The sequence below is a fragment of the Oncorhynchus masou genome, chromosome 31, assembly GCF_036934945.1.
Source record: "Oncorhynchus masou masou isolate Uvic2021 chromosome 31, UVic_Omas_1.1, whole genome shotgun sequence".
In the NCBI taxonomy this organism is placed as follows: domain Eukaryota; kingdom Metazoa; phylum Chordata; class Actinopteri; order Salmoniformes; family Salmonidae; genus Oncorhynchus; species Oncorhynchus masou.
Genome location: NC_088242.1, coordinates 43,890,102 through 43,917,976, shown reverse-complemented (window position 1 = coordinate 43,917,976; position 27,875 = coordinate 43,890,102). Strand labels below are relative to the sequence as shown.

General features: G+C 40.9%; 2 protein-coding genes across 8 annotated transcripts in view; both read left to right on the top strand.

The window, feature by feature from the left end:
• Positions 1-3,486, top strand: part of LOC135523980 (BTB/POZ domain-containing protein KCTD5-like) — a 48,642-nt gene extending 45,156 nt beyond the window's left edge. Inside the window, exon 6 of the mRNA XM_064951044.1 lies at positions 1,175-3,486. Within this exon, the coding sequence (XP_064807116.1) occupies positions 1,175-1,204 (30 nt within the window). The 3' untranslated portion in view covers positions 1,205-3,486. The remainder of the gene's footprint in view (positions 1-1,174) is intronic.
• A 714-nt stretch (positions 3,487-4,200) lies between these two features.
• Positions 4,201-27,773, top strand: LOC135523978 (SUMO-conjugating enzyme UBC9-B-like). Of its 7 annotated transcripts, XM_064951040.1 has the most exons (9): positions 4,201-4,326; positions 5,488-5,565; positions 8,333-8,565; positions 20,800-20,878; positions 25,775-25,858; positions 26,171-26,243; positions 26,392-26,501; positions 26,589-26,668; positions 26,956-27,773. In XM_064951040.1, exons 4-9 carry the CDS (start codon positions 20,813-20,815, stop codon positions 27,017-27,019), a joined length of 477 nt encoding a protein of 158 aa, XP_064807112.1. In that variant the 5' UTR covers positions 4,201-4,326; positions 5,488-5,565; positions 8,333-8,565; positions 20,800-20,812; the 3' UTR covers positions 27,020-27,773. The 7 variants fall into 7 exon arrangements, with proteins under 7 accessions (XP_064807112.1, XP_064807115.1, XP_064807114.1 ...); XM_064951043.1 differs by lacking the exon at positions 5,488-5,565 and having other exon boundaries at positions 8,515-8,565; XM_064951042.1 differs by lacking the exon at positions 5,488-5,565 and having other exon boundaries at positions 8,512-8,565.
• Positions 27,774-27,875: the final 102 nt, after the last annotated feature.

Below are 27,875 nucleotides of genomic sequence, written 5' to 3'. Positions count from 1 at the left end.
AAATAACAATAGCGGGGCTATATACAGGGGGTACAGAGTCGATGTGTGGGGGCACTGGTGTCGAGGTAATATGTACATGTAGGTAGAGCTATTAAAGTGACTATGCATAGATAATTACAGAGTAGAAGGGGGGGGGGGGGCAATGCAAATAGTCTGGGTAGCCATTTCATTAGCTGTTCAGGAGTCTTATAGCTTGGGGGTAGAAGCTGTTTAGAAGCCTCTTGGACCTCGACTTGGCACTCCGGTACCGCTTGCCGTGCGATAGCAGAGAGAACAGTCTGACGAGGGTGGCTGTAGTCTTTGATCATTTTTAGGGCCTTCCTCTGACATCATCTGGTTCAACACACTCTTTAGGACCAAGGTTGACTACACCTGTCAAGCTTTTCATTTAGCATGTGCAAATACACTGATCATACCGAACGTTAGGACCACCTTCCTAATATTGAGATGCAGCCCTTTTTGCCCTCAGAACAGCCTCAATTCGTCGGGGCATTGACTCTACAAGGTGTCTAAAGCGTTCCACAGGGATGCTGGCCCGTGTTGACTCCAATGCTTCCCACAGTTGTGTCAAGTTGGCTGGAAGTCCTTTGGGTGGTGGACTATTCTTGAGACACACGGGAAACTGTTGAGTGTGAAACCCAGCAGCGTTGCTGTTCTTGACACAAACCGGTGCACCTGGCACATACTACCATACCCAGTTCAAAGGCACTTAAATCTTTTGTCACCCTCTGTATGGCACACAATCCATGTCTCCAGTCTTAAAAATCCTTCTTTAGCTAGTCTACTCCCCTTCAACTACTTTGATTTGAAGTGGATTTAACAAGTGACATAAATAAGGGATCATAGCTTTCACCTGGTCAGTCATGGAAAGAGCAGGTATCCTTAATGTTTTGTACACTCAGTGTATTTGCTTTATATTGCTGGCCTGGATGGTATGGTTAGCTTAGAAAACCCCTAAACATATCCTTTCCCTCTACTCCTGTGTGTGTGTGACCCAATCGCAGATACCAGACTTAATGATCACACTCATTACTTCTAACATACTGTGTGCCCGTCATATTTAGATATGAGCCTGCTGTAGAATAGTTTCTAATTTACAGTTAGGTAATTGCAGGAATATGTTTTTACATTTTATTTTAACATTAACTGATTTGAATGCCTTTTGCCTTTGCAGATTCTTCAGGAGAGGGGATCCCGAATGTGACGGATCAGTATTACGAGCTCCAGGTATAACGATGCAAACATATCATTGACGAGGAAGAACCTTTCACTCAACAGAGAAGACATTAGTCGAGAGGGACTTACATTTGTTTGTTTTTACTCCATTTTATATTTTATTATGTAAATAAGTCTGTTTACAGACTTTTTGTGCCTGTACAGTTAAACTGGATTTTTTTAAATTAGTGACAAGTTTTCCAACAAATGATGAATTATAATCATTTAAATATTTTATGCTATAAAACATGGTCATACACGGCCAATGATTCACTCAGGGGCTACTTTTGAGTTTCTTACACCTTCTAACTCAAGGGAATCTTGTAAGGGATCATGATGGTCTATCTATATTATCAAGCTTAAACCTGTACTGTCAGTAGATTTAAAATATTTTTTAAAGAAATTCATTTAGGTTTCAAACACGTTTAATACTTCCTTAACTGGTTTATCCTTTGTATTTTTAGAGGGTACATTTTGTTTAATAAAGTCTATTTGGGGGTAAGATATTTTAGGGAAAGGTTGGGGTGTGCTAATATTTTTTGGGGACTAACGGTGAAGGAATATCTTTTAATATCCTTAGGTTTTTTGATGTACATAATCTAAAAATTCCAATATTCATATTTAACTCGAACTGCACGTTTTGTACACTGTATAGTTAAACACAACTACAAATGTACGTTGTTGTACTGGATCTTACAGTCTAGAAAGTCTTTACAATTAAATTATGTTGACTCGAGTTTTGCGACGTTTGTACAGAGGTCTCTGCATATTAAGATTTGTAAATCAGGATTTCAATTGTTGATGCTCAATATCTGCTTTAGTTAGAACACACCTGGAACGTCTTTTGATATCCAATAAGAGGAGATATACCTTGGCTCAGACGTTGACTGTTAAGTTGTACAAAGATGTATTTGTCTTGGAAATCTACACCTTCTTTGAGGCATTTTGTATTGTGGAGACTTCATACACAGCATTTCAAGCTCTACAATAGGAGGAACACTGTGCACAATGCTTTCCTTATCCTGCAACACTGTTAAGGGGAAATACAGCATTTCAGGACTTTTTTTTTTAAATATATACACACACACACACACACACTGAGTTGTTTCTGGCCTGAGATGTGGCATTGCGCTGTTCGATATTTCATTAACTTCTAACTTTTGATAGTGTTGCCTTTTCCCATGCAGTGACGACCAAATACAATGTCTTATGTGCAGCTTACACATTAACTTTTAGTGTCGAGATAAGAAAACAACATTTCTGGCTGCAGGCACACTGTGCAGCAGGACACAGACACAACTCCTTTCTCACACACATGCACACTCTCTTTTTACGTAATAATTCTATATAATTAAAGGTTATTGGATGGATGCATGTTTTTTTTTATATATATACACACAAGGGCTTATAAAGTGAACTTCTTTGCAGATTTCATAATTTCCAATCAAATAAGAGCGGGTGTTTTTGCCGGCGCTTGGCTATGTTTACATTTGCTATAGTATTCTGAAGCCTTCCAGAGATCTTGCACACTCTCACATACCTTAACAGATCCTGACTTGTTTTGACTGGCACAAAGAAAACAACATGCAATCCCCACTCCAGATTAATTTTAAACAAATGTTGATAGTTACTGTTAATTTATGTTTACATATCATATACATTTCAAAGTGCAAGTAATCTCTTGAGGACAGACTATGTAAATTTAAATGGTACTGCCCAAATTATGTGAGATTTTAATTTGAGACTTCTTTTTTTTAATTGTGATTATAAGTGGAATGGTGACACGTTTAGGCAGCTCAATGAGACTAGTTTTGGTCTAATGAGTTTTGTTGCAGTGAGATTCTTTTTTGGTTTAGTTTACTTGGTTCCATCTTAACCTTAGCAGTCTGTGTACTTTGGTCTGGCCTGTATAAGCTGGCTGCACTACTTCCTCAGCAGCATCCTTCTCCTCACTGCTAGACTACATGCCATGGAGTAATAACAATTATATTTTGTGCACCAAAGTATCCAGTCAAGTTCCCAGTATATTATGAGTCAGCTGGTTACTTCATCACAGAATACTGCAATGCATGATTGAAGATGGTCACATTTAGGCCTATTATTCCTTAATCAGAATGATGATGCTGTTGATATCAAAGATTATCATGTCATCACTACATCAGTCACTTCTGACTAGTACCATGTTTTATGCAATGTTTAAAATAACTAATGTTACTGGGATAGATTTATGGTCTTGCATAGGGTAAGTCCAATAAAATGGTTTGTCTTTCACATTTGGTATGTGTGTGTGTATTTTAATGCAGTTTGTAGCAATGCACTCAGATTTTTTTTGTTTGATTGTCTGAATTACACATCAGCAGACATCAATTCTTCAATAAAATTATCAATTGTAACTGAAAGCTACACAGTTGAATATGAGGTTACAAAAAAGACAAGTCCAAAAGCTTGAGGAAAGTATGACACTCACTCGTGACAAAAGACTGTACGTTACCTTGTTTCCTTCTCCATTTAAGACAAACTTTATAGCACACTGTGTGGTAGACTAAACATAAGCAATGGATTCGAAAGAACATTTTGTTTTCTCAAGCGTCAATTTATGGAACTGATAAACGTAAGCAAATAGCGCCCTCTAGTGTTATTTATTAAAAAATGCTCGTACTGCACCTTTAAATCTTTAGTTGTCTACGAAATTGCCGGTTTGAGTTTATTTGTTTGAATTTTTGGGACTAAGTCTAAAATTATAAAATTGACATGCACATATTGCATAACATCGTAATAAGGCCATCTTCATCAGCTGTCACTTACGAATGCAAAGTGTGCCCAAATCAATGCAGACCACATTATGAACGTTGTACCACTTAATTGTTAGTTATTTCAATTAACACAAACTAGTAACGTGATTATGGTACATCGATCCCTACAGAACCCCCACTTCATTTAGAATTATTTTCAGGCGGTTGGGAGATTGCCTATGTTACTGGTCCTGTTATTTGGCTTGGGCAGGAACGGGTGTTTTTTCAGGAGGGAAACTTCACCGGGCTTTATTCCGATTTTAAACACGACTAATTGATCCAGTTAAAACAATACGAGTCATTATAGCCATATTGAAAGGTAAGAGAATGTCGCCCGTGTCCTTACAATTATGTATTTATGTAATACGAGGTTATATAATCTGCCTGAGTTTGCGCCATTTTCGTTAGTTGGTTGATGCGTAAATGTGCGCCAGTTTGGGAAGCCCACGCTCCTTTGTCCTGCTCAGTCATGGGTGATATTATTTCACATTTGTGAGTTTCTGTTGTAAACTAAAGAAAGCGGATAAACATTAGCATCACCTATTTATGGGCTTCAGATGATAAGAACGAGTCTCGTTGCCACAACAATATGCGAAAAAAACAACGACAAGTGCTCAAGCAGACTCCGTTCGCCAACCGCGCTCCACATATGGCCAGGGTAGTCGAACATGTTGTTGACCAGTTTCTGACCTGGAATTTGCACCATGAGTAATTTCTTTCGTACGTAATTTGTATTGTCGCTGGCATAGCTACCACCAGCTAACGAGCAGACAGCGGACCAAAATTTTGCGCAAAAATGTTGGGAGTTTCTGGCGCAGATTAACAGCCCGATGTTATGACGCGAGCTAGCTATAATGATTGCTGTGTGCTCAGTCTATGACAATAGCATAGTGGCAAACCCAAAAGTGGCAAATTATCAGGAAAATCGCGTCAATTTGGCTGGATTCTGTGCAATAATTAAGTCTGCTGGATACCTGACTGGCTCATTTTCCTTTTGAACTCATCTTCTCGAATAAAGCAATATAGAGGTTAGAGGGATATCGAGTTTGCGATATTTTAATATACGATGTTCATATTAATCCAAAATCCTTGTTCTTTTTGTAAGCTTTCTCAAAAAATCTCTGAAATGTCAACGGAGAAATGAGTCTATACCAAGCTTTTTATTTTCAAAGCCTTTACATTTGAATTCAGCTCGTGTCATGATAATTTAGCTTTTTGCGATCCGCAAAAAACACTTTTGAAGACAATGACCACAAAATGTAAAATTATCAAAAGTTATGATACGATACGTCAACAGAGTTAGGTGCTTATTATGGATGTATTAGGTTACGAAATAACACTTTTTGGATATAATGTTGATATGTTAGAGACCACTGAACGTTTCAGAACATGAAAAATCATATTTGTCTTGGTAAAAATGTATTTTTTAATAACATAAGGAAGTTATGTCATCATCATAGCGCGTTTTTACCCACTCTAGGCAGAGTTGGTGGACACCCTAAATTTTGGATACATAACCTACAGTACACACCAGGACCTTTCTCGGGAAGTCAACATGGTAGATATCATTAATAGAAGTTGCTATCTATGAATGTAAAACTCTAGTCTTTGAGGACCACTGTTTATACATGTTTTTGTCTTTTGACTAATATAGGCTAGACTTTGTAAACCAGGTATTTACCCTTGTGTACAGGATCAAATAAAATTATATTTGTCACATGCGTGTACTACAACAGGTGTAGACGTTACTGTGAAATGCTTACTTACAGCCCTTAACCAACAATGCAGTTAAAGAAAAAAGAGTTACTTTATATTTTATTTAGTAAATATTTTCGTAACAAGGAAATAACAGTATTGAGGCTATGTACAGCGGGTACCGAGTCAATATGCGGCGGTACAGGTTAGTCTAGATCATTTGTAGATGAATGTGGTAAAGTGACTATGCATAGATAATAAACAGCGAGTAGCAGCGGTGTAAAAAACAAAGGGGGGGGGGGGGGGTGAATGCAAATAGTCCGGTGACAATTTGATTAATTGTTCAGCAGTCTTATGGCTTGGGGGGGTAGAACCTGTTAAGGAGCCTTTTGGACCTGGACTTGGCGCTCTGGTACTGATTGCCATGCGGTAGCAGAAAGAACAGTCTGACTTGGGTGACTTGAGTCTTTGACAATTTTTTGGGGCCTTCCCCTGACACCGCCTAGTATATAGGTCCTGAATGGCAGGAAGCTTGGCCCTAATGATGCACTGGGATGCCGAGCAGTTGCAATACCAGGCGGTGACGCAACTGATCAGGATGCTCTCGATGGTGCAGCTGTAGAACTTTGAGGATCTGGGCACTCATGCCAAAACTTTTTCAGTCTCCTAAGGGAGGAAGGGTGTTATTGTGCCTTCTTCACGACTGTCTTGGTGTTTGGCCCATGATAGTTTGTTGGTGATGTGAACACCAAGGAACTTGAAACTCTCAACCCGCCCCACTACAGCCTTGTGAATGGGGCCGTATTCGGCGCTTCTTTTCCTGTAGTCCACGATCAGCTCTGTTGTCTTGCTCACGTTAGAGGAGAGTTTGTTGTCCTGGCACCACACTGCCCGGTTTCTGACCTCCCTGTAGGCTGTCTTGTCAGTGACCAGGCATTCACTATTATGTCGTCAGCAAACTTAATGTAGTTGGAGTCGTGCTTGTCCACGGAGTCGTGCTTGTCCACGCAGTCGTGGCTGAACAGGGAGTACAGGAGGGGACTAAGCACGCACCCCTGAGGGCCTCCCGTGTTCAGGATCAACATGGAAGATGCGTTGTTGCCTACCCTTAGCACCTAGAGGAAGCCTGTCAGGAAGTACAGGATCCAGTTGCAGAGGGAGGTGTTTAGTCCCAGGGTCCTTAGCTTAGTGATGAGCTTAGTGGGCACTATGGTGTTGAACACTGCTGTAGGCAATGAACAGCATTCTTACATAGGTGACAAATTCTCAACCGCGTCATCGGTGGATCTGTTGGGATACCATGCAAATTGGAGTGGGTGTAAGGTTTCCGGGATGATGGTGTTGATGTGAGCCATGACCAGCCTTTCAAAGCACTTCATGGCGACTGACGTGAGTGCTACGGGGCAGTAGTCATTTAGGCGGGTTACCTTTTTGCTTTCTCGGGCACAGGTACTATGGTGGTCTGCTTGAAACATGTAGGTATTACAGACTTGGTCAGGGAGAGGTTGAAATGTCTGGGAATACACTTGCCAGTTGGTCCTCGCATGCTCTGAGTACATGTCCTGGTAATCCGTCTGGTCCAGCGGTCTTGTAAATGTTTAAAGGTCTTACTCACATTGGCTATGGAGAGCGTGATCACACAGTCGTCCAGAACAGCTGGTGCTCTCATGCATGCGTCAGTGTTGCTTGCCTCGAAGCGAGCATGAAGGGCATTTAGCTCGTCTGGTAGGTGCACATCAGTGTCAGAGCTGGTGTAGTAGGATTCAATCTTAGTCCTGTATTGATGCTTTGCTTGTTTGATAGTTCATCTGAGGGCATAGCTGGATTTCTTATAAGCGTCCGGATTAGTGTCCCACTCCTTGAAAGCTGCAGATCTAGCCTTTAGCTCGGTGTGGATGTTGCTTGTAATCCATGGCTTCTGTTTGGTATATGTACGTACGGTCACTGTGGGGACGATGTCGTCGATGCACTTATTGATGAAGCCGATGATTTAGGTGGTATACCCCTCAATGCCATTGCATGAATCCCTGTACATATTCCAGTCTGTGCTAGCAAAACAGTCCTGTAGCATCCGCGTCATCTAACCACTTCCCTATTGAGCGAGTCACTGGTACTTCTTGCTTTAGTTGTTGCTTGTTAGCAGGAATCAGGAGAATATAATTATTTGTATGTGTCTCTGTGTGTGGAGTATTTTTTTCTCTGATTGCACATGTGACGTTGGTAGAAATTAGGTCAAATGGATTTGCCTGCATTAAAGTCCCCAGGCCACTAGCAGTTCTGCTTCTAGATGAGCATTTTCTTGCCTGCTTATGGCCTTATGCTGCTCGTTGAGTGCGGTCTTAGTGCCAGCATCAGTTTTTGGTGGTAAATAGACGGTATGAAAAATATAGACAGTGGGGTCTATAGTTTATCATCAGGTACTCTACCTCAGGTGAGCAATATTAGACATTGCTTACCAGCTGTTATTGACAAATGGACACAGCCCCACCCCTCGTCTTGCCAGACGTGGTTGTTCTGTCCTGCCGTTGCAAGGAAAACCCAGCCAAATGTATATTGTCTGTGTCGTCATTCATCCACGACTCGGTGAAACATAAGATATTACAGTTTTTAATGTTCCTTTGGTAGGATAGTCTTGAACGGACATCATCCATTTTTTCCCCCCGTGATTGCACGTTGGCCAATAGAACGGATGGTAAAGGCGGTTACCCACTCGACGAAGAATTCTAACAAGTCACCCCGATCTCCGCCCCCTGTATTTCCATCTTTTCTTCACGCGAACAACGGGGATTTTGGCCTGGTCTCGGAGAAGCAGTATATCCTTTGCGTCGGACTCATTAAAGAAAAAATCTTCGTCCAGTTCAAGGTGAGTAATCGCTGATCTGATATCCAGAAGCTCTTTTCGGTCACTAGAAGCAGTAGCAGCAACATTATGTACAAAATAAGTTAAACAATGCAAAAACGCACAAAATAGCACAGTTGGTTAGGAGCCCGTAAAACGGCAGCTATCCCTTCCGGCGCCATTATGCTCAATTATATAAAGTGCCTTCGAAAAATGTTCAGACCACTTTTTCCACATTTTGTTACATTACAGCCTTTATTGTAAAATGGATTCAAAAAATAAAATCCTTAGCAATCTACACACAATACCCCATAAATATCAAAGCAAAAACAAGTTTTTACACATTTATTAAAAATAAAAAAAGATGCCTTATTTACATAAGTATTCAGACACTTTGATATGAGACTCAAAATTGAGCTTGGGTGCATCCTGTTTCCATGAATCACCATTGAGATGTTTCTACAACTTCATTGGAGTCCAGATGTGGTAAATTCAATTGATTGGACATGATTTGGAAAGGCACACAACTGTCTATATAAGGTCCCACAGTTGACAGTGCATGTCAGAGCAAAAACCAAGCTGTGAGGTCGAAGGAATTGTCCTTGGAGCTTCGAGACAGGATTGTGTCAGAGGCACCGATCTGGGGAAAGGTACCAAAAATGTTTCTGCAGCATTGAAGGTCCCCAAGAATACAGTGGCCTCAATCATTCTTAAATGGAAGAAGTTTGGAACCACAAAGACTCTTCCTAGAGCTGGCCGCCTGGCCAAACTGAGCAATCGGTGGAGAAGGGCCTTGGTCAGGGAGGTGAACAAGAACCCAATGGTCACACTGACTGAGCTCCAGAATTCAACTAGGAGATGGGGGAACCTTCCAGAAGGACAACCACCTCTGCAGCACTCCATCAATCTGGCCTTTATGGTAGAGTGGCCAGACAGAAACCACTCCTCAGTACAAGGCACATGACGGCACACTTGGAGTTTGTCAAGACACTTACAGACTCTCAGACCATGAGAAACAAGATTGTCTGGTCTGATGAAACCAAGATTGAACTCTTTGGCCTGAATGGCAAGGGTCATGTCTGGAGGAAACCTGGCATCATCCCTACAGTGAAGCATGGTGGTGGCAGCATCATGCTGTGGGGATGTTTTTCAGCGGCAGGGACTGGGAGACTCGTCAGAATCGAGGCAAAGATGGAAGGAGTAAAGTACACAGAGTTCTTTGATGAAAACCTGCTCCAGGGTGCTCAGGACCTCAGACTAGAGTGAAGGTTCACCTTCCAACAGGACAACGACCTTAAGCAAACAGCCAAGACAACGCAGGAGTGGCTTCGGGTCAAGTCTCTGAATGTCCTTGAGTGGCCCAGCCAGAGCCCGGACTTGAACCCGATCAAACATCTCTGGAGAGACCTGAAAATAGCTGTGAAGCAATGCTCCCCATCCAACCAGAGAGAGCTTGAGAGGATCTGCAGAGAAGAATGGCAGAAACTCCCCAAATGCAGGTGTGCCAAGCGTGTAGCGTCATACCCAAGAAGACTCAAGGCTGTAATCGCTGCTTAAGGTGCTTCATCAAAGTACTGAGTAAATGGTCTGAATACTTGTGTAAATGTGATTATATATTTTTTTTAAATCAGAAGTTCTGAACCAGTTTTTGCTTTGTCATTATGGGGTATTGTGTGTAGATTGGGGGGGGGGGGGGGTAGGCAATTAAATAAACTTTATAAAAAGTCTGTAATGTATCAATGTGGAAAAAGTTAAGGGGTCTGAATACTTTCCGATTGCATTGTGTGTGTGTGTGTGTGTATACACTATCGCTCAAAAGTTTGGGGCCACTTAGAAGTGTCCTTGTTTTTACATTTACATTTAAGTCATTTAGCAGACGCTCTTATCCAGAGCGACTTGAAAGAAAAGCAAACATTTTTGTCCAATAAAATGAATCAGAAATACATTGTAGACATTGTTAATGTTGTAAATGACTATTGTAGCTGGAAATGGCTGATTTATGGAATATCTACCTAGGCGTACAGAGGCCCATTATCTGATCAATTTGATATTTTAATGGACAATTTTTTTTGCTGCTTTTCTAAAGAAAACAAGTACATTTCTAAATGACCCCAAACTTTTGAACAGCAGTTTGCTTGCATGCATGCATACGTTTTCTTGCCACTGTATGGTGAACCCTTTTGAATTATCTGGATTTCTGTATAAATTGGTCATCAAATTTGATCAGATCGTTATCTAAGTCACAACAATAGACAAACATACTCTCCTTAAACTAATATCACACAAATTATTGTATTTTTCCTGTCTGTATTGAATACATAATTTAAACATTCACAGTGTAGGTTGGAAAAAGTATGTCAACCCCTAGGCTAATGGCTTTTCTGAAAGCTAATTGCAGTCAGGAGTCAGCCAACCTGGAGTCCAATCAATGAGACAAGATTGGAGATGTTGGTTAGAGCTGCCCTGCCCCATAAAAACACTCACAAAATACGAGTTTGCTATTCACAAGAAACATTACCTGATGTAAACCGTGCCTCAAACAAAAGAGATCTCAGAAGACCTAAGATTAAGAATTGTTGACTTGCATAAAGCTGGAAAGGGTTACAAAAGTATCTCTAAAAGTCATCATCAGACAAATTGTTTATAAATGGAGAAAGTTCAGCACTGTTGCTACTCTCCCTATGAGTGGCTGTCCTGCAAAGATGACTGCAAGAGCACAGTGCAGAATGCTCAATGAGGTTAAGAAGAATCCTAGTGTCAGCTAAAGACTTACAGAAAGCTCTGAAACATGCTAACATCTCTGTTCACAAGTCTACAATAGGTAAAACACTAAACAAGAATTGTGTTCATGGAGGACACCACGGAAGAAGCCATTGTTGTCCAAAAAAACATTGCTGCACATCTGAAGTTTGCAAAAGTGCATCTGGATGTTCCACAGCGCTACTGGCAAAATATTCTGTGGACAGATGAAACTACAGTTGAGTTGTTTGGAAGGAACACACAACACCGTGTGGAGGGAAAAAAGGCGCAGCACACCAACATCAAAACCTCATCCCAACTGTATGGTAGTATGGTGGAGGGAGCATCATGGTTTGGGGCTGCTTTGCTGCCTCAGGCCCTGGACAAATTGCTATCATCATTGGAAAAATGAATTCCCAAGTTTATCAAGACGTTTTGCAGGAGAATGTAAGGCTATCTGTCCGCCAAATGAAGCTCAACGGTTGGGTGATGCAGCAGGACAATGACCCAAAAGACAGAAGTAAATCATCAACCGAATAGCTTCAATAGAAAAAAATATGCCTTCTGGAGTAGCCCAGTCAGAGTCCTGACCTCAACTCAATTTGAGATGCTGTTGCATGACCTCAAGAGCAGGTCACACCAGACATCCCAAGAATATTGCTGAACTGAAACAGTTTTGTGAAGAGGAATGGTCCAAAATTTCTCCTGACAGTTGTGCAGGTCTGATCCGCAACTAAAGAAAATGTTTGGTTGAGGTTATTGCTGCCAAGGGAGGGTTAACCAGTTATTAAATCCAAGGGATCACATAAATTCAGCAAAAAAAGAAATGTCCCTTTTTCAGGATCCTGTCTTTCAAAGATAATTTGTAAAAATCCAACTAACTTCACATATCTTCATTGTAAAGGGTTTAAACACTGTTTCCCAACAATTAATGAACATGCACCTGTGGAACTGTTGTTAAGACACTAACAGCTTACAGACGGTAGGCAATTATGGGCATAGTTAAGAACTTAGGACACTCAATTTCTGTTATTCACATGTCTGTGGAAGTTGTTCAGTTTGTCTCAGTTGTTGAATCTTGTTAGGTTCATACAAATATTTATACGTTAAGTTTGTTGAAAATAAATACAGTTGACAGTGAGGACGTTTCTTTTTTTGCTGAGTTTACATTTCCCACCCTGGGCTGTGAATGTTTACACGGTATGTTCAATAAAGACATGAAAACGTTTATTTGAATGTTATTGGTTTAAGCAGACTGTCTGTTGTGACCTAGATGAAGATCAGATCAAATTTTATGACCAATTTATCAGAAACCCAGGTATTTCCAAAGGGTTCACATACATTTTCTTGCCCCTGTGTAACACACACGCACAGTAGGTATTCAACTCTCTTGGGATATTTTTATTTTGTTGCATTAAACTATATTTAACTGAGTTGTATTTTTATTTATCGTTGATCTAGACAAAACTCCTCCATTATGTCAAAGTGAATAGAGTTCTATAAATGTTGACAAATTCATACAAATAAACTATAATATAGTTTCATAAGTATTCACGCCCATAGTTAAGGCAAGCCTAAATTAGTTTAGGAGTCTTTAGCGGAAGTCACTTACAATAGATGGACTTACTCTGTGAAATTATATGGGTTGACATGATTTTTGAATGACTAACCCTTCATCTGTCCCTGTGGGATTACAGTAAATGTAATTGTAATTTCTTGGTCAACTATCTACACAAAATAATTTGGGTAAGTGGAAGTAAAATTTGGCTTTATTTTTTAAATAGTTGTATTGATTCAGGGAGCGGAATACTAATGCATGTTAGAAACAGCTTTGGTGTCGATTACAGTCGAGTCTTATGGGTAAGTCTAAGAGCTTTGCACACCTGGATTGTGCAATGTTTGCCTTTTTTTCTTAATTATTCAAGCTCTGTTGGGGTACATTGCTAGATGTCAATTTTCAAGTCTTGCCATAGATTCTCAAGCAGATTTAAGTCAACTTTAACTTGGCTACTCAGGAACATTCACTGTCTTCTTGGTACGCAACTCAATGTACATTTTGGCCTTGTGTTGTAGGTTATATTGTCCTGCTGAAATGTGCATTTCCTCTCCCAGTCTCTGATGTAAAGCAGGCTTTCGTCTAGGATTTTGCCTATGCATAGCTCATCCCATTTTATTTTTTTATCCTGAAACTCCCCAGTAGTTGCCTTTTGTGAAGCATACCCTGATGCAGTAACCACCATGCTTAAAAAGGAGGCAGTTACTCCTGGTTGGGTCAAATCCAACAACACTAAGGCTTTGCATTTAGGCCGAAAGGTGTATTACTTTAACATTTTAGTATTTTATGTAGATTGATGGAAAAATGGAAATTAAACCCATTTTAATCTAACTTTTGTAACACATTAAAATGTGAATAAATCCGAGAGGTCTGAATACTTTCGTAAGGTCTCGGTCAAGTGTTGAATAATAAGCACAGATTCGATTACAAAGACCAGAGCTTTTCAAAAGCTTTAAAGATGGGCAGTTATTGGTAGATGGGTAATGATAACAAATCAGACAATGAATGTCTCTCTCTCTCTCAAGTTAATAATTATGTTGTGGATGATGTATTAAACCACCCAGAAACGTAATACTGAAAAATAGCACTTTTTGTCCTAAATGTCTTATGTTTGGACAATGTGGGGCAGGACATTTGACCAGCAACATTTAATTTACTGGATCCATATGCATTGGGGAATGACTGAGATTGCATTTAGAATATGGTAATTCATATTAACAGAACATGCAAGTTGAGGATGCAACAATGTTCGGTCCTTCTTACTTTGAACTTTTAGAATTACTTTCCATGTACTTTTCCTCAGCCAACAACACGAGTAACAAACAACAAAATCACTAGCCTATGTTAATCTACTGTAGTAGAATAGTTTAGGCTACCTATTCTATTGATCAGCTTGTCGAAAAAGAAATAGCCTATTCCAAACACTCTGGGACAGTTGTGGGATGATGAGTCCCAAATTCATACAATCAGTAGGCCTAGGCTACATGAAATTAACCTCTCTGGTACAAGTGGGACGGTAGCGTCAAATCTGGCAGGGTGCCAAATTCAAAACAATAAAAATCTCATAATTAAAATTCCTCAAGCATACAAGTATTTTACACCATTTTAAAGATACCCTTCTTGTAAATCCAACCACCGTGTCTGATTTCAAAAAGGCTTTACAGTGAAAGCACCACAAACGATTATGTTAGATCACCACCAAGTCACAGAAAAACACAGCCATTTTTCCAGCAAAAGAGAGGAGTCACAAAAAGCAGAAATAGATTAAATGAATCACTAACCTTTGATGATCTTTATCAGATGACACTCACAGGCCTTCATGTTACACAATACATGTATGTTGTGTTCGATAAAGTGTATATTTATATCCAAAAATCTAATTTTATATTTGCGTTTTATGTTCAGTAGTTCCAAAACATGCAGTGATTTTGCATCACGCGTCACAAGCTTGTGGCAATCTGCCAGACACCTGGCTCAATCCCCTCTCATTTGGCTCCCCTTCACAGTAGAAGAATCCAACAAGGTTCTAAAGACTGTTGACATCTAGTGGAAGCCTTAGGAACTGCAACATGACCAGTATCTCACTGTATCTTCGATAGGCTATGATTTGAAAACCTACAAACCTCAGATTTCCCAGTTCCTGGTTGGATTTTTCTCAGGGTTTTGCCTGCCATATGAGTTCTGTTATACTCACAGACATCATTCAAATAGTTTTAGAAACTTCCGAGTGTTTTCTATCCAAATCTATCCAACTAATTATATGCATATTCTAGCTTTTATGGCTGAGTAGCAGGCAGTTTACTCTGGGCACCTTATTCATCCAAGCTACTCAATACTGCCCCCCAGTCACCAAGAAGTTAAGTGAAACAATCTGTCTGTAACCAATTTTAGGAACAATTACGTGTCATGCACAAAGTAGATGTCCTAACTGACTTGCCAAAACTATAGTTTGTTAACAATACATTTTGTGGAGTGGTTGAAATAACGAGTTTTAATGACTCCAACCTAAGTGTGTAAACTTCCGACTTCAACTGTATATGGGAATTAATGGAAATATATGCATATTAATACCATTTAAATATAGATGTTTCTTGCATTGGATATATTTACCATATCATATGGAGTCAGAAACATAAACCAAAAATTTTACCTAATCATAAGTAGACATAATTGCAAATGATTAAATACTTCAATAGGGGGGGAAAACAATTTAGCTACGAATTGAACTTTAATTAAATGAGTTGACTCTTCACATGGGATGATTTGACTGAACAACAAAAAGGAATTATCCCCAATGATCCATCGCATCTCCGAAAAACATTTTCAGCATACATCTGTGAAATGATAGTCTAGAAACAAAAGCTTTGGTTGTCTTCCTCTCAGGCTTCCATGTCTTTTCCCTGGACCTCTCCTCAATTTCCACCTCTTGAACATCAGACTGAGGCCTCATCTTCACTGTCACTTTTCAAACTTGTTGAGGATTGCTTGTTGTCAGGCTCAAAAAGCCTCAAATTTGCCTGGATGGCCACCAATTTTTCAACCCTTGTATTGGTCAGCCTGGTGTGTACTCAAACAAGGACCAGTTGCACTCTGAGGGGGCTGATGTTGGTGGGATTTGGAGGATGATGGAGGCAACAGTGGAATGAGCCTCAGATCCACAAAGTCCCTTCCACCAGGTGGCTGATGAGCTATGTTGGCACGACTGCCATATTGCATCTCCATCCCATAGCCCTTGCTTGAAAGTGTACTTTGCCAGACAGCCAACAACCTTGCCCTCATCCAGGCCAAGGTTGGTGAGACACAATAGTGATGACACCATAGGCCTTGTTGATCTCTGTATGGGCTTCAGGCAGATGTCGTCACGCTTTTTGAGGTATTTCAGAACTGCAGTTTTCTCAGTTTGGCGCAACAGTGAAGTGGGCAGGGCAGTATGGATTTCTCCTCTTGTATCTGCAAGCAGTTTGAACATCAGACAGGATGGCATTGTCTCCCTCAATCCATGCAATGGCTACTGCTATAGGTTTCTGGCTGCTTACCACACTCCCAAAATACATCATCCAGGAGGATCCTCTTGATGGGGCTGTCCATATCTGCAGACTGTGATATGGCCATTTCTTGGAGAGACTCCTTCCCCTCCAGGAGACTGTCAAACATGATGACAACACCACCCCAACGGGTGTTGCTGGGCAGCTTCAATGTGGTGCTCTTCTCACTTTGCTTGGTGAGGTAGATTGCTGCTATAACTTGATGACCCTTCACATACAGTGCCTAGCGAAAGTATTCGGCCCCCTTGAACTTTGCGACCTTTTGCCACATTTCAGGCATCAAACATAAAGATATAAAACTGTGTTCTTTTGTGAAGAATCAACAACAAGTGGGACACAATCATGAAGTGGAACGACATTTATTGGATATTTCAAACTTTTTTAACAAATCAAAAACGGAAAAATTGGGCGTGCAAAATTATTCAGCCCCTTTACTTTCAGTGCAGCAAACTCTCTCCAGAAGTTCAGTGAGGATCTCTGAATGATCCAATGTTGACCTAAATGACTAATGATGATAAATACAATCCACCTGTGTGTAAACAAGTCTCCGTATAAATGCACCTGCACTGTGATAGTCTCAGAGGTCCGTTAAAAGCGCAGAGAGCATCATGAAGAGCAAGGAACACACCAGGCAGGTCCGAGATACTGTTGTGAAGAAGTTTAAAGCCGGATTTGGATACAAAAATATTTCCCAAGCTTTAAACATCCCAAGGAGCACTGTGCAAGTGATAATATTAAAATGGAAGGAGTATCAGACCACTGCAAATCTACCAAGACCTGGCCGTCCTTCTAAACTTTCAGCTCATACAAGGAGAAGACTGATCAGAGATGCAGCCAAGAGGCCCATGATCACTCTGGATGAACTGCAGAGATCTACAGCTGAGGTGGGAGACTCTGTCCATAGGACAACAATCAGTCGTATATTGCACAAATCTGGCCTTTATGGAAGAGTGGCAAGAAGAAAGCCATTTCTTAAAGATATCCATAAAAAGTGTTGTTTAAAGTTTGCCACAAGCCACCTGGGAGACACACCAAACATGTGGAAGAAGGTGCTCTGGTCAGATGAAACCAAAATTGAACTTTTTGGCAACAATACAAACGTTATGTTTGGCGTAAAAGCAACACAGCTCATCACCCTGGTCACACCATCCCCACTGTCAAACATGGTGGTGGCAGCATCATGGTTTGGGCCTGCTTTTCTTCAGCAGGGACAGGGAAGATGGTTGAAATTGATGGGAAGATGGATGGAGCCAAATACAGGACCATTCTGGAAGAAAACCTGATGGAGTCTGCAAAAGACCTGAGACTAGGACGGAGATTTGTCTTCCAACAAGACAATGATCCAAAACATAAAGCAAAATCTACAATGGAATGGTTCAAAAATAAACATATCCAGGTGTTAGAATGGCCAAGTCAAAGTCCAGACCTGAATCCAATCGAGAATCTGTGGAAAGAACTGAAAACTGCTGTTCCCAAATGCTCTCCATCCAACCTCACTGAGCTCGAGCTGTTTTGCAAGGAGGAATGGGAAAAAATGTCAGTCTCTCGATGTACAAAACTGATAGAGATATACCCCAAGCGACTTACAGCTGTAATCGCAGCAAAAGGTGGCGCTACAAAGTATTAACTTAAGGGGGCTGAATAATTTTGCACGCCCAATTTTTCAGTTTTTGATTTGTTAAAAAAGTTTGAAATATCCAATAAATGTCGTTCCACTTCATGATTGTGTCCCACTTGTTGTTGATTCTTCACAAAAAAATACAGTTTTATATCTTTATGTTTGAAGCCTGAAATGTGGCAAAAGGTCGCAAAGTTCAAGGGGGCCGAATACTTTCGCAAGGCACTGTACCTAACCATTTCCTTGGCTCTCTTGTAGAGTGTATACATTGTTTTCAGTGCCACGATGTCCTTGGAGCAGATTTAATGCAAGAGCAGCACAGCCAATGGGTGTGATGTGAGGGTTAGATTCCCCCACTTTTGTCCAAGCAGCCATCATGTTATCAGCATTGTCTGTCACCAGTACAAATATCTTCTGTGGTCCATGGTCATTGACTGTCTTCAACTCATCTGCAATGTAGAGACGGGTATGTCTGATGTCCCTTGTGTCTGTGCTCTTGTAGAATACTGGTTAAGGGGTGGAGATGATGTAGTTAATTATTCCTTGCCCAGGAACATTTGACCACCCACCAGAGATGATTGCAATACAGTCTGCTTTCTCAATGATTTGCTTGACCTTCACTTGAACTCTGCATCCAGCAAATGAGTAATATCTGGTTGGAGGGGTGTATGCTGGGCGAAGAATATTCAGAAATCTCTTCCAGTACACATTCCCTGTGAGCATCACAGTTACACCAGTTGCATACACAGCTCGAGCAAGACATTCTTCCGCATTTCTCTGACTACGTTCCTCCATTGAGTCAAAAACATGTCTGATTCCAGGAGGACCATGAGCTGTTGCTATCGATAAGGTGTCTGATTCCAGGAGGACCATGAGCTGTTGCTATCGATAAGGTGTCTGATTCCAGGAGGACCATGAGCTGTTGCTATCGATAAGGTGTCTGATTCCAGGAGGACCATGAGCTGTTGCTATCGATAAGGTGTCTGATTCCAGGAGGACCATGAGCTGTTGCCATCGATAAGGTGTCAGATACATTTGTTTAACCTTGAATAGAAGTAGAGGAACTTTTGTCAGAGGTTGCTTGTTGAGAGGGCTGAGGGAACTTTATGCACTTGGCCAGATGATTCTGCATCTTTGTTGCTTTCTTCACATATGATTTGGCACAGTATTTGCAGATGTACACAGCTTTTCATTCTACATTAGCTGCAGTGAAATGTCTCCACACATCAGATAGTGGCTGTGGCATTTTCCTGTAAAGATGAGAAAAATCTGTTTAAAAAAATAAAATACAATTCCATTTGCCGATAAATAGTTAAGCAATTAGATTAAATTGAAACATGTATGGAAACAGGTGAATTTACACACCTCATTTGGGAGGATCAAGCAAGCTAAAAACACACATGGTAGAAATAACTAACTAGCAGAATTGTTAACAAATTAGAAATGATTTAAACACACTTTGCTGTAGGTTACTATTTACTAATTAACCAAAAATGATGTATGTTTTATAAAATATATTCACCCCACCCAGTATTGGCTCAGACAGTGTAGTAGTGTGGGCTCAATAGCATCTCATGAGTGTGCAAGATCTTGAGAATCTGCTGCACATGTGATGGAAGAATGCACTGTGCATGCAGGTTGCAATTCCATTGAATTGGGGATAGTTTAACCAAAATATGCCACAATGTAGAATTGCCTTGTGTATCCCACAAAAAAATGTTCACTGTTATAAGCTAACTTTAAAAAAAAATTAATTTAAGGAAAATTTCTCAATTCCCGGCCTTAACATCCCATGGAAAATTTCCGACCTTTTGCAACTCTATTGGCCATATATCACAAACCTCCGAGGTACCTTTATTGTTATTATAATCGTAATTAGTGCAGTCAATTCATGTTGTCATACCTGTGGTATATAAGGTCTGATATACCATGGCTGTCAGCCAATCATCATTCAGGGCTCGAACCACCCAGTTTATTTACAAACAATTTGTAGACTGCAAATTGATTGCAAAACACCAAGCAGATATTTTTGACTAAAACATAATAATTTCAAACCTTGCTTACATTTGTATGCGATCACGTCTCTCTCTGTGTGGGAATGGTTGGTTAATAAAAGCTAACATTACCAAGAACACATTGAATGTTCCTGAAAAGTGCTTGAAACAATTTTGAAAAGAATGAGGTGTGCAAAGCTAGGTGTGCAAAGCTCTCTTAAGCATGCTTCCCAGCCGAAACAGTTCGGGAGAGTTTGTGCATATATTATGACTACATTTTGATGTTTTTGTTCAAACACGTTTTTGTTCCAACATATTAGTTAGATGTCAAATTAGGCAACTAAGATCTCGGCAAAAACGTCAATTAATGACAGATTTCTTGAGTTATCTTAGTATATTTTTATTTAAAAAATGTTTTAGCATATACTGGCTATGGCGTCTTAAAGTGGACAAACCGTACAGTTGGCGCTTTTTTCCCCCGAAGGTCTTAAGGGAGTATAAAAGCACATTTGTTCGGTTCTCGGCTCGGCTCCGTCCGAACTGAAGCATGCTGCCGCCTTTAGACTTACCCATGAACTGACAGCTGTAATCGCTGCCAAAGGTGTTTCTAACATGTATTGATTCAAGGTGAATACTTATCTTATCAAGGTGTTTTATTTTTTATCTTTAAACATTTAACGTTTTTTTTCACTTTGGCATTGGAGTATTTTGTGTAGGTTGACAAAATGATACATTTAACCTCATTTCTTAGATTTTGTATTTACATGTCTTTGAAAGCACACTTGTTTGTTACTTCTGCTGTTTCAGGAGCCCACCAGTCATGTCTGGCATTGCATTGAGCCGGCTTGCTCAGGAGCGCAAAGCGTGGCGGAAAGACCACCCTTTCGTGAGTATTTATGCCATTTCAAGCGTCACATTTTCAGTGTGTAGTTCTGGACCAGGGGTATCGAACATACAGCCCACATCCAGCACCAAGGGGGTCCAATCCGGTCCATGGGTGGTTTTAGTAAAAAATATATATACACTGAGTGTATAAAACATTAAGACCACCTTCCTAATATTGAGTTTCACCCCCTTTGCCCTCAGAACAGCTTCAATTTGTCAGGACTGGAATCTGCAAGGTGTAAACCATTCCACAGGGATGCTGCCCATGTTGACTCCAATGCTTTCCACAGTTGTCAAGTTAGCTGGATGTCCTTTGGGTGGGGGACCATTTTTGATGCACACGGGAAACTGTTGAGCATGGAAAAACCCAGCCCATTGCAGTTCTTGACACAAACCGGTTCGCCTGGCACCTACCACCATACCTCGTTCAAAGGCACTTAAATATGTTGTCTTGCCCATTCACCCTCTGAATGGCACACACAACCCATGTCTCAAGGCTTAGAAACCCTTTAATCTGTCTCTGCCCCTTCATCTAAACTGTTTGAAATTGATTTAGCAAGTGACATCAATTAGGGATCATCGTTTTCACCTGGTCAGTATGTCATGGAAAAAGCAGGTGTTCCTAATGTTTTTTTACACTCTGTGTGCGTGCATACATACATACATACATACATACAGTGGGGAGAAGAAGTATTTGATACACTGCCGATTTTGCAGGTTTTCCTACTTACAAAGCATGTAAAGGTCTGTATTTGTTATCATATGTACACTTCAACTGTGAGAGATGGAATCTAAAACAAAAATCTAGAAAATCACATTGTATGATTTTTAACTAATTAATTTGCATTTTATTGCATGACATAAGTATTTGATACATCAGAAAAGCAGAACTTAATATTTGGTACAGAAACCATACGTTTCCTGTAGTTCTTGACCAGGTTTGCACACACTGCAGCAGGGATTTTGGCCCACTCCTCCATACAGACCTTCTCCAGATCCTACTCCTCTATACAGACCTTCTCCAGATCCAGCCACGACCCATCTTCAATGCTCTTACTGAGGGAAGGAGGTTGTTTGTCAAGATCTCGCGATACATGGCCCCATCCATCCTCCCCTCAATACGGTGCAGTCGTCCGGTCCCCTTTGCAGAAAAGCATCCCCAAAGAATGATGTTTCCACCTCCATGCTTCACGGTTGGGATGGTGTTCTTGGGGTTGTTCTCATCCTTCTTCTTCCTCCAAACATGGCGAGTGGAGTTTAGACCAAAAAGCTATATTTTTGTCTCATCAGACCACATGACCTTCTCCCATTCCTTCTCTGGATTATACAGATGGTCATTGGCAAACTTTAGATGGGCCTGGACATGCGCTGGCTTGTGCAGGGGGACCTTGCGTGCGCTGCAGGATTTTAATCCATGACGGCGTAGTGTGTTACTAGTTGTTTTCTTTGAGACTGTGGTCCCAGCTCTCTTCAGGTTATTGACCAGGTCCTGCCGTGTAGTTCTGGGCTGATCCCTCACCTTCCTCATGATCATTGATGCCCCACGAGGTGAGATCTTGCATGGAGCCCCAGACCGAGGGTGATTGACCGTCATCTTGAACTTCTTCTATTTTCTAATAATTGCGCCAACAGTTGTTGCCTTCACACCAAGCTGCTTGCCTATTGTCCTGTAGCCCATCCCAGCCTTGTGCAGGTCTACAATTTTATCCCTGATGTCCTTACACAGCTCTCTGGTCTTGGCCATTGTGGAGAGGTTGGAGTCTGTTTGATTGAGTGTGTGGACAGGTGTCTTTTATACAGGTAACGAGTTCAAACAGGTGCAGTTAATACAGGTAATGAGTGGAGAACGGGAGGGCTTCTTAAAGAAAAACTAACAGGTCTGTGAGAGCCGGAATTCTTACTGGTTGGTAGGTGATCAAATACTTATGTCATGCAATAAAATGCAAATTAATTACTTGAAAATCATACAATGTGATTTTCTGGATTTTTGTTTTAGATTCCGTCTCTCACAGTTGACGTGTACCAATGATAAAACATTACAGACCTCTACATGCTTTGTAAGTAGGAAACACTGCCGATTTTGCAGGTTATCAAATACTTTGTCTCCCCACTGTACATACAGAAAGAAAGAAAGAAAGAAAGAAAGAAAGAAAGAAAGAAAGAAAGAAAGAAAGAAAGAAAGAAAGAAAGAAAGAGTGCATTCGGAAGTATTCAGACACCGTGACTTTTTCCACATTGTCACATTACAGCCTTATTCTAAAATTGATTAAATAAATGTAAAAAATCCTCAATCTACACACAATGCCCCACGATGACAAAGTGAAAAAAAACAGTTTTTATTTTATTTGTGCAAACGTATTAAAAATTAAAAACTGAAAAGCCTTATTTACAAAAGTATTCAGACCCTTTGCTATGAAACTCTAAATTGAGCTCAGGTTCATCCTGTTTCCATTGATCATCCTCAATGTTTCTACAACTTGATTGTCCACCTGTGGGAAATGACGTTGATTGGACATGATTTGGAAAGCAACACATCTTTCTAGATAAGGTCCCACAGTTGACAGTGCATGTCAGCAAAAACGAAGCCATGAGGTTGAATGAATTATCCATAGAGCTCCGAGACAGGATTGTGTTGAGGCACAGATCTGGGGAAGAGTACCAAAACGTTTCTACAGCATTGAAGGTCCCCAAGAACACAGTGGCCTCCATCATTCTTAAATTAAACAAGTTTGGAACCACCAAGACTCTTCCTAGAGCTGGCCGCCCTGGCCAAACTGAGCAATTGGGGGAGAAGGGCCTTGGTCAAGGATGTGACCAAGAACCCAATGGTCACTCTGAAATAGCTCTAGAGTTCCTCTCTGGAAATGGGAGAACCTTCCAGAAAGACAACTACCTCTCAGCACTCTACCAATCAGGCCTTTATGGTAGAGTGGCCAGACGGAAGCCACTCCTCACATGACAGCACGCTTGGAGTTTGCCAAAAGACTCTCAGACCAGTTGAAACAAGATTCTCTGGTCTGATGAAACCAAGCTAGAACTCTTTGGCCTGAAGACCAAGCACCACATCTGGAGGAAACCTGGCACCATCCCTACGGTGAAGCGTGGTGGTGGGAGCATTATGCAGTGGGGATGTTTTTCTGCAGCAGGGACTGGGACACTAGTCAGGATCAAGGGAAAGATGAACGGAGCAAAGTACAGAGATCCGTGATGAATAACTGCTCCAGAGTGCTCAGGACCAGACTTGGGCGAAGGTTCACCTTCCAACAGGATAACGATCCTACGCACACAGCCGAGACAAAGCAGGAATGGCTTCGGAACAAGTCTCTGAATGTCCTTGAGTGGCCCAACCAGAGCTTGAACTTGAACCCGATCAAACATCTCTGGAGAGACCTGAAAATAGCTGTGCAGCGACATCCAACCTGACAGAGCTTGAGAGGATCTGCAGAAAAGAATGGGAGAAACTCCCCAAATAGAGGTGTGCCAAGCTTGTAGCGTCATACCCAAGAAGACTTGAGGCTGTTATTGCTGCCAAAGGTGCTTCAACAACTCACTGAGTAAATTGTCTGAATACTTACGTAAATGTGATATTTCAGTTCTATTAATATTTTGCTAAAAAACAAACATGTTTTGTCATGGGGTATTTTGGGTGTAGATTTGGGGGGGGGGGGTATTTAATACATTTTAGAAGAAGGATATAACTAGGGATTCACAATATATCGGTGATCATACCGTAATTGGCCGATATTAGTTTAAAAAAATGCCAACATCAGCCCAATGTCTAGTTTAACTCCGATGTGCAAGACCGATGTCAAAGCTGACGTGCATACCAATATAACGTTTGCAGATGATGCCATGAAAAATACAGCACTACACAGAACAAAAGCAGAAGAACACTAAGCGCAATTCCAACTAAACAAGTTCAAGTCGAGCAGTCATTTGAAAGAGTAAGACATTTTCAGCAAGACAACTCAAAGGCGAAATCCATTAATGCCAAGGTATTGGAATTCATTGCCCTTCACAATCAATCGTTCTCTGTCGTGGATGATATTGGCTTTTGCCGACTGGTCAAGCACTAGTACACACTACCAAGTAGGCGCTATTTTTCAGATGTTGCCCTACCGGAGTTACACAGTATTGTTGAAATGCACATCCATGAGCTACTTGCTATGGGCGTCACTGCTATTAGCTTCACGACTGACATTTGGACCAGCGACGTCAGCCCCATGAGCATGCTGAGTCTGACAGTACAGTGGGTCGATGAGGATTTCGTACTGAGGAATGCAGTGCCTTAGACTGCTGTGCCACTCGGGAGGCCCTATTTTTTTATTTTTTTTAATAATAAAATCAATTTTAAGGCTGCATGATGCGACTAATGATTTGAAAAAAGTTGCATGAAAGGCATGAGCTCTGCTTTGTTTCTTGTGCAGGCTGCACACACTTCATCAGTCTCTCATTCACATTTTGACAAGCACTTGATAATATTCTCACCAGGCCTCTAATGTCCCGGCGACATCCCCCTTGTGTGGCCGTAATGCTCCCTAAAAAAATCCATGCCTTTTGTGGCCAAAGGGTTACCATGACTAAATGTTCACGTGGAATTTGACTGCGGTCATGACTCCTGACCGCCGGTGTGGCGGGTAAAACAGCCCTATGTCCAACCGGCGTCGTGTGGGTGAGCAGTTTGCTGACGTCAATGTTGTAAACAGAGTGTCCCGTGGTGGAGTTATGGTATGGGCAGGCATAAGCTACAGACAACGAACACAGTTGCATCTTATTGATGAACTTTTGAATGCACAGAGATACTGTGATGTGATCCTGAGGCCCCTTGTTGTGGCATTTATCCACTGCCGTCACCTCATGTTTCAGCATTTTACTGATTGATGCACCTCTTTCTCAGGGCTTTGTGGCTGTGCCGACGAAAAACCCAGATGGAACGATGAACTTGATGAACTGGGAATGTGCTATTCCTGGGAAGAAGGGGGTAGGTACAGCCAATTCTCTACACATGCAGTTAAAAATAGTCATTGTTTATAAGCACTCAATATGTGCATAGTTGGTAGTAGATCATTGAGAGGAAATGTTTTGCACCTGCATATATAGTAGTTTCATACACCAACACTGAAAAGTGGATATCTTGTATGAAACCAAAGATTGCTAGGCTGGGTCATGGCTCATCCTTGACCCTCACATAATTTGCAAGTGTTTGTGATCCATTATTAAATAAGAATGTATTCTTAACTGACATGCCTAGTTAAATAAATAAACATTTTAAACGCTTATGACTCATCCCCAGACCCCATGGGAAGGAGGCTTGTTCAAACTGCGGATGCTGTTCAAGGATGACTATCCTTCCTCGCCCCCAAAGTGTACGTTCGTTTTTTTTCTCTCCCCCTCGGAATTTCAGGTGAAATTGGTGATCACAAAGGTAGGAAGGATGTGTTGGAACAGGACTTAGAACTTATCTCATCACCTATTTTCCCCATAATGATTCCCTCTTGTTTTTCTATTTTTTAGGTAAATTTGAGCCTCCACTCTTCCATCCTAACGTATATCCGTCAGGCACAGTATGCCTATCCATTCTAGAGGAAGACAAGGACTGGCGACCAGCCATCACCATCAAGCAGGTTAGGATATCCTGGTGATTGACCATTTGGTGTCCATAGTTTGTATGTCCAACTAACATGATCCTTATGTATTGTCATATCTTACAGATCCTATTAGGAATACAGGAACTCTTAAATGAGCCCAATATCCAGGATCCAGCCCAAGCAGAGGCATACACAATTTACTGGTGAGTCCTGCTAGTATCAAATCTAATTTTATTTGTCACGTGTGCCGAATACAACAGGTAGACCTTACAGTGAAATGCTTACTTACAAGCCCTAACCAACAATGTAGTTTTTTTTTTAAATACCCCAACAAATAGTAAGAAATAAAAGTAACAACTAATTAAAGCACAGCAGTAAAATCGAGGGAGTTTCTTCCGGTTTGCAGTCTTGTTTTTGGATAGGGATATGGTGGATGTAACACTATATTTCGATCATTCAGTTGTTTAATCTAAACCCCTCTTTTTTTCAGCCAAAACAGAGTAGAATATGAAAAAAGAGTTCGAGCACAGGCCAAAAAATTCTCCCCTTCATAAGGGTGAAGATAGTTCGGCTTCGGCAGAAGGAATGGATCAGATGTGGATCACCGCCCCTATTTCTCTATGAATGTGCCCCTCTCACATCGGGACTCGCTTATAAGGACTTCTATTTAAAACTCTTGACAGGCATTCTGTGCCATCTTCTACTCTGACCAACCCCCCCCTTTTGTTAAACTGCTGGGCTGGTGTGTTGCGGGTGCAAGGAGGAAATGGGTGCCGTAGCATCCCGGCCGCTTCCTTTTAGCTGTATTACTTGTCTTATGGTGCGAGGGACACAGCAAAGTACCGGTTTCACCATCGACTCAAAAATAATCCAATCTTCATCCTCTTTAGAGGAAGAGAACGTCTTAGTTGTCTTTAGGTTTTTTTGTTGTTGTTTTTGCTCTCAAAGATGGTCTATTCCTTAAACCCCTCCCCTCTCAGATTTCCATGATTTTAATTATGTAAAATGTGCTAATTACTTAATTGTCAGTATTTCAACTGCTGTATAATGAATGGCACTTTTATACTGTCATCTCACATTTGTCTCTAGTTTGCTCTGTCTGATTCTCTTATGCAGGTTTTCTATTCAGCATGCTGTAATATAAGAAAGTCTGCTGTCTTTTTGTTATTTGGAGTGTTTGCTATGAAAAAAGAAAATGGCCACATTGACTCGCAAGGCAGGTAGGCTTACGTCTGTATCAGTCTTTATGTTTATATGGTGCTTTGTTCATGTATGTGTTAGAGTAAATAAACTGTTTCTATAAAGCCATTGTTACTGTCTCGAGCAGTAAAACTAGTGGTTAACAAATGTTGCCATAGAAATGTTATAATAGCTATAGGTGACACACCCCTGCCCCCCATGAAACTCTAT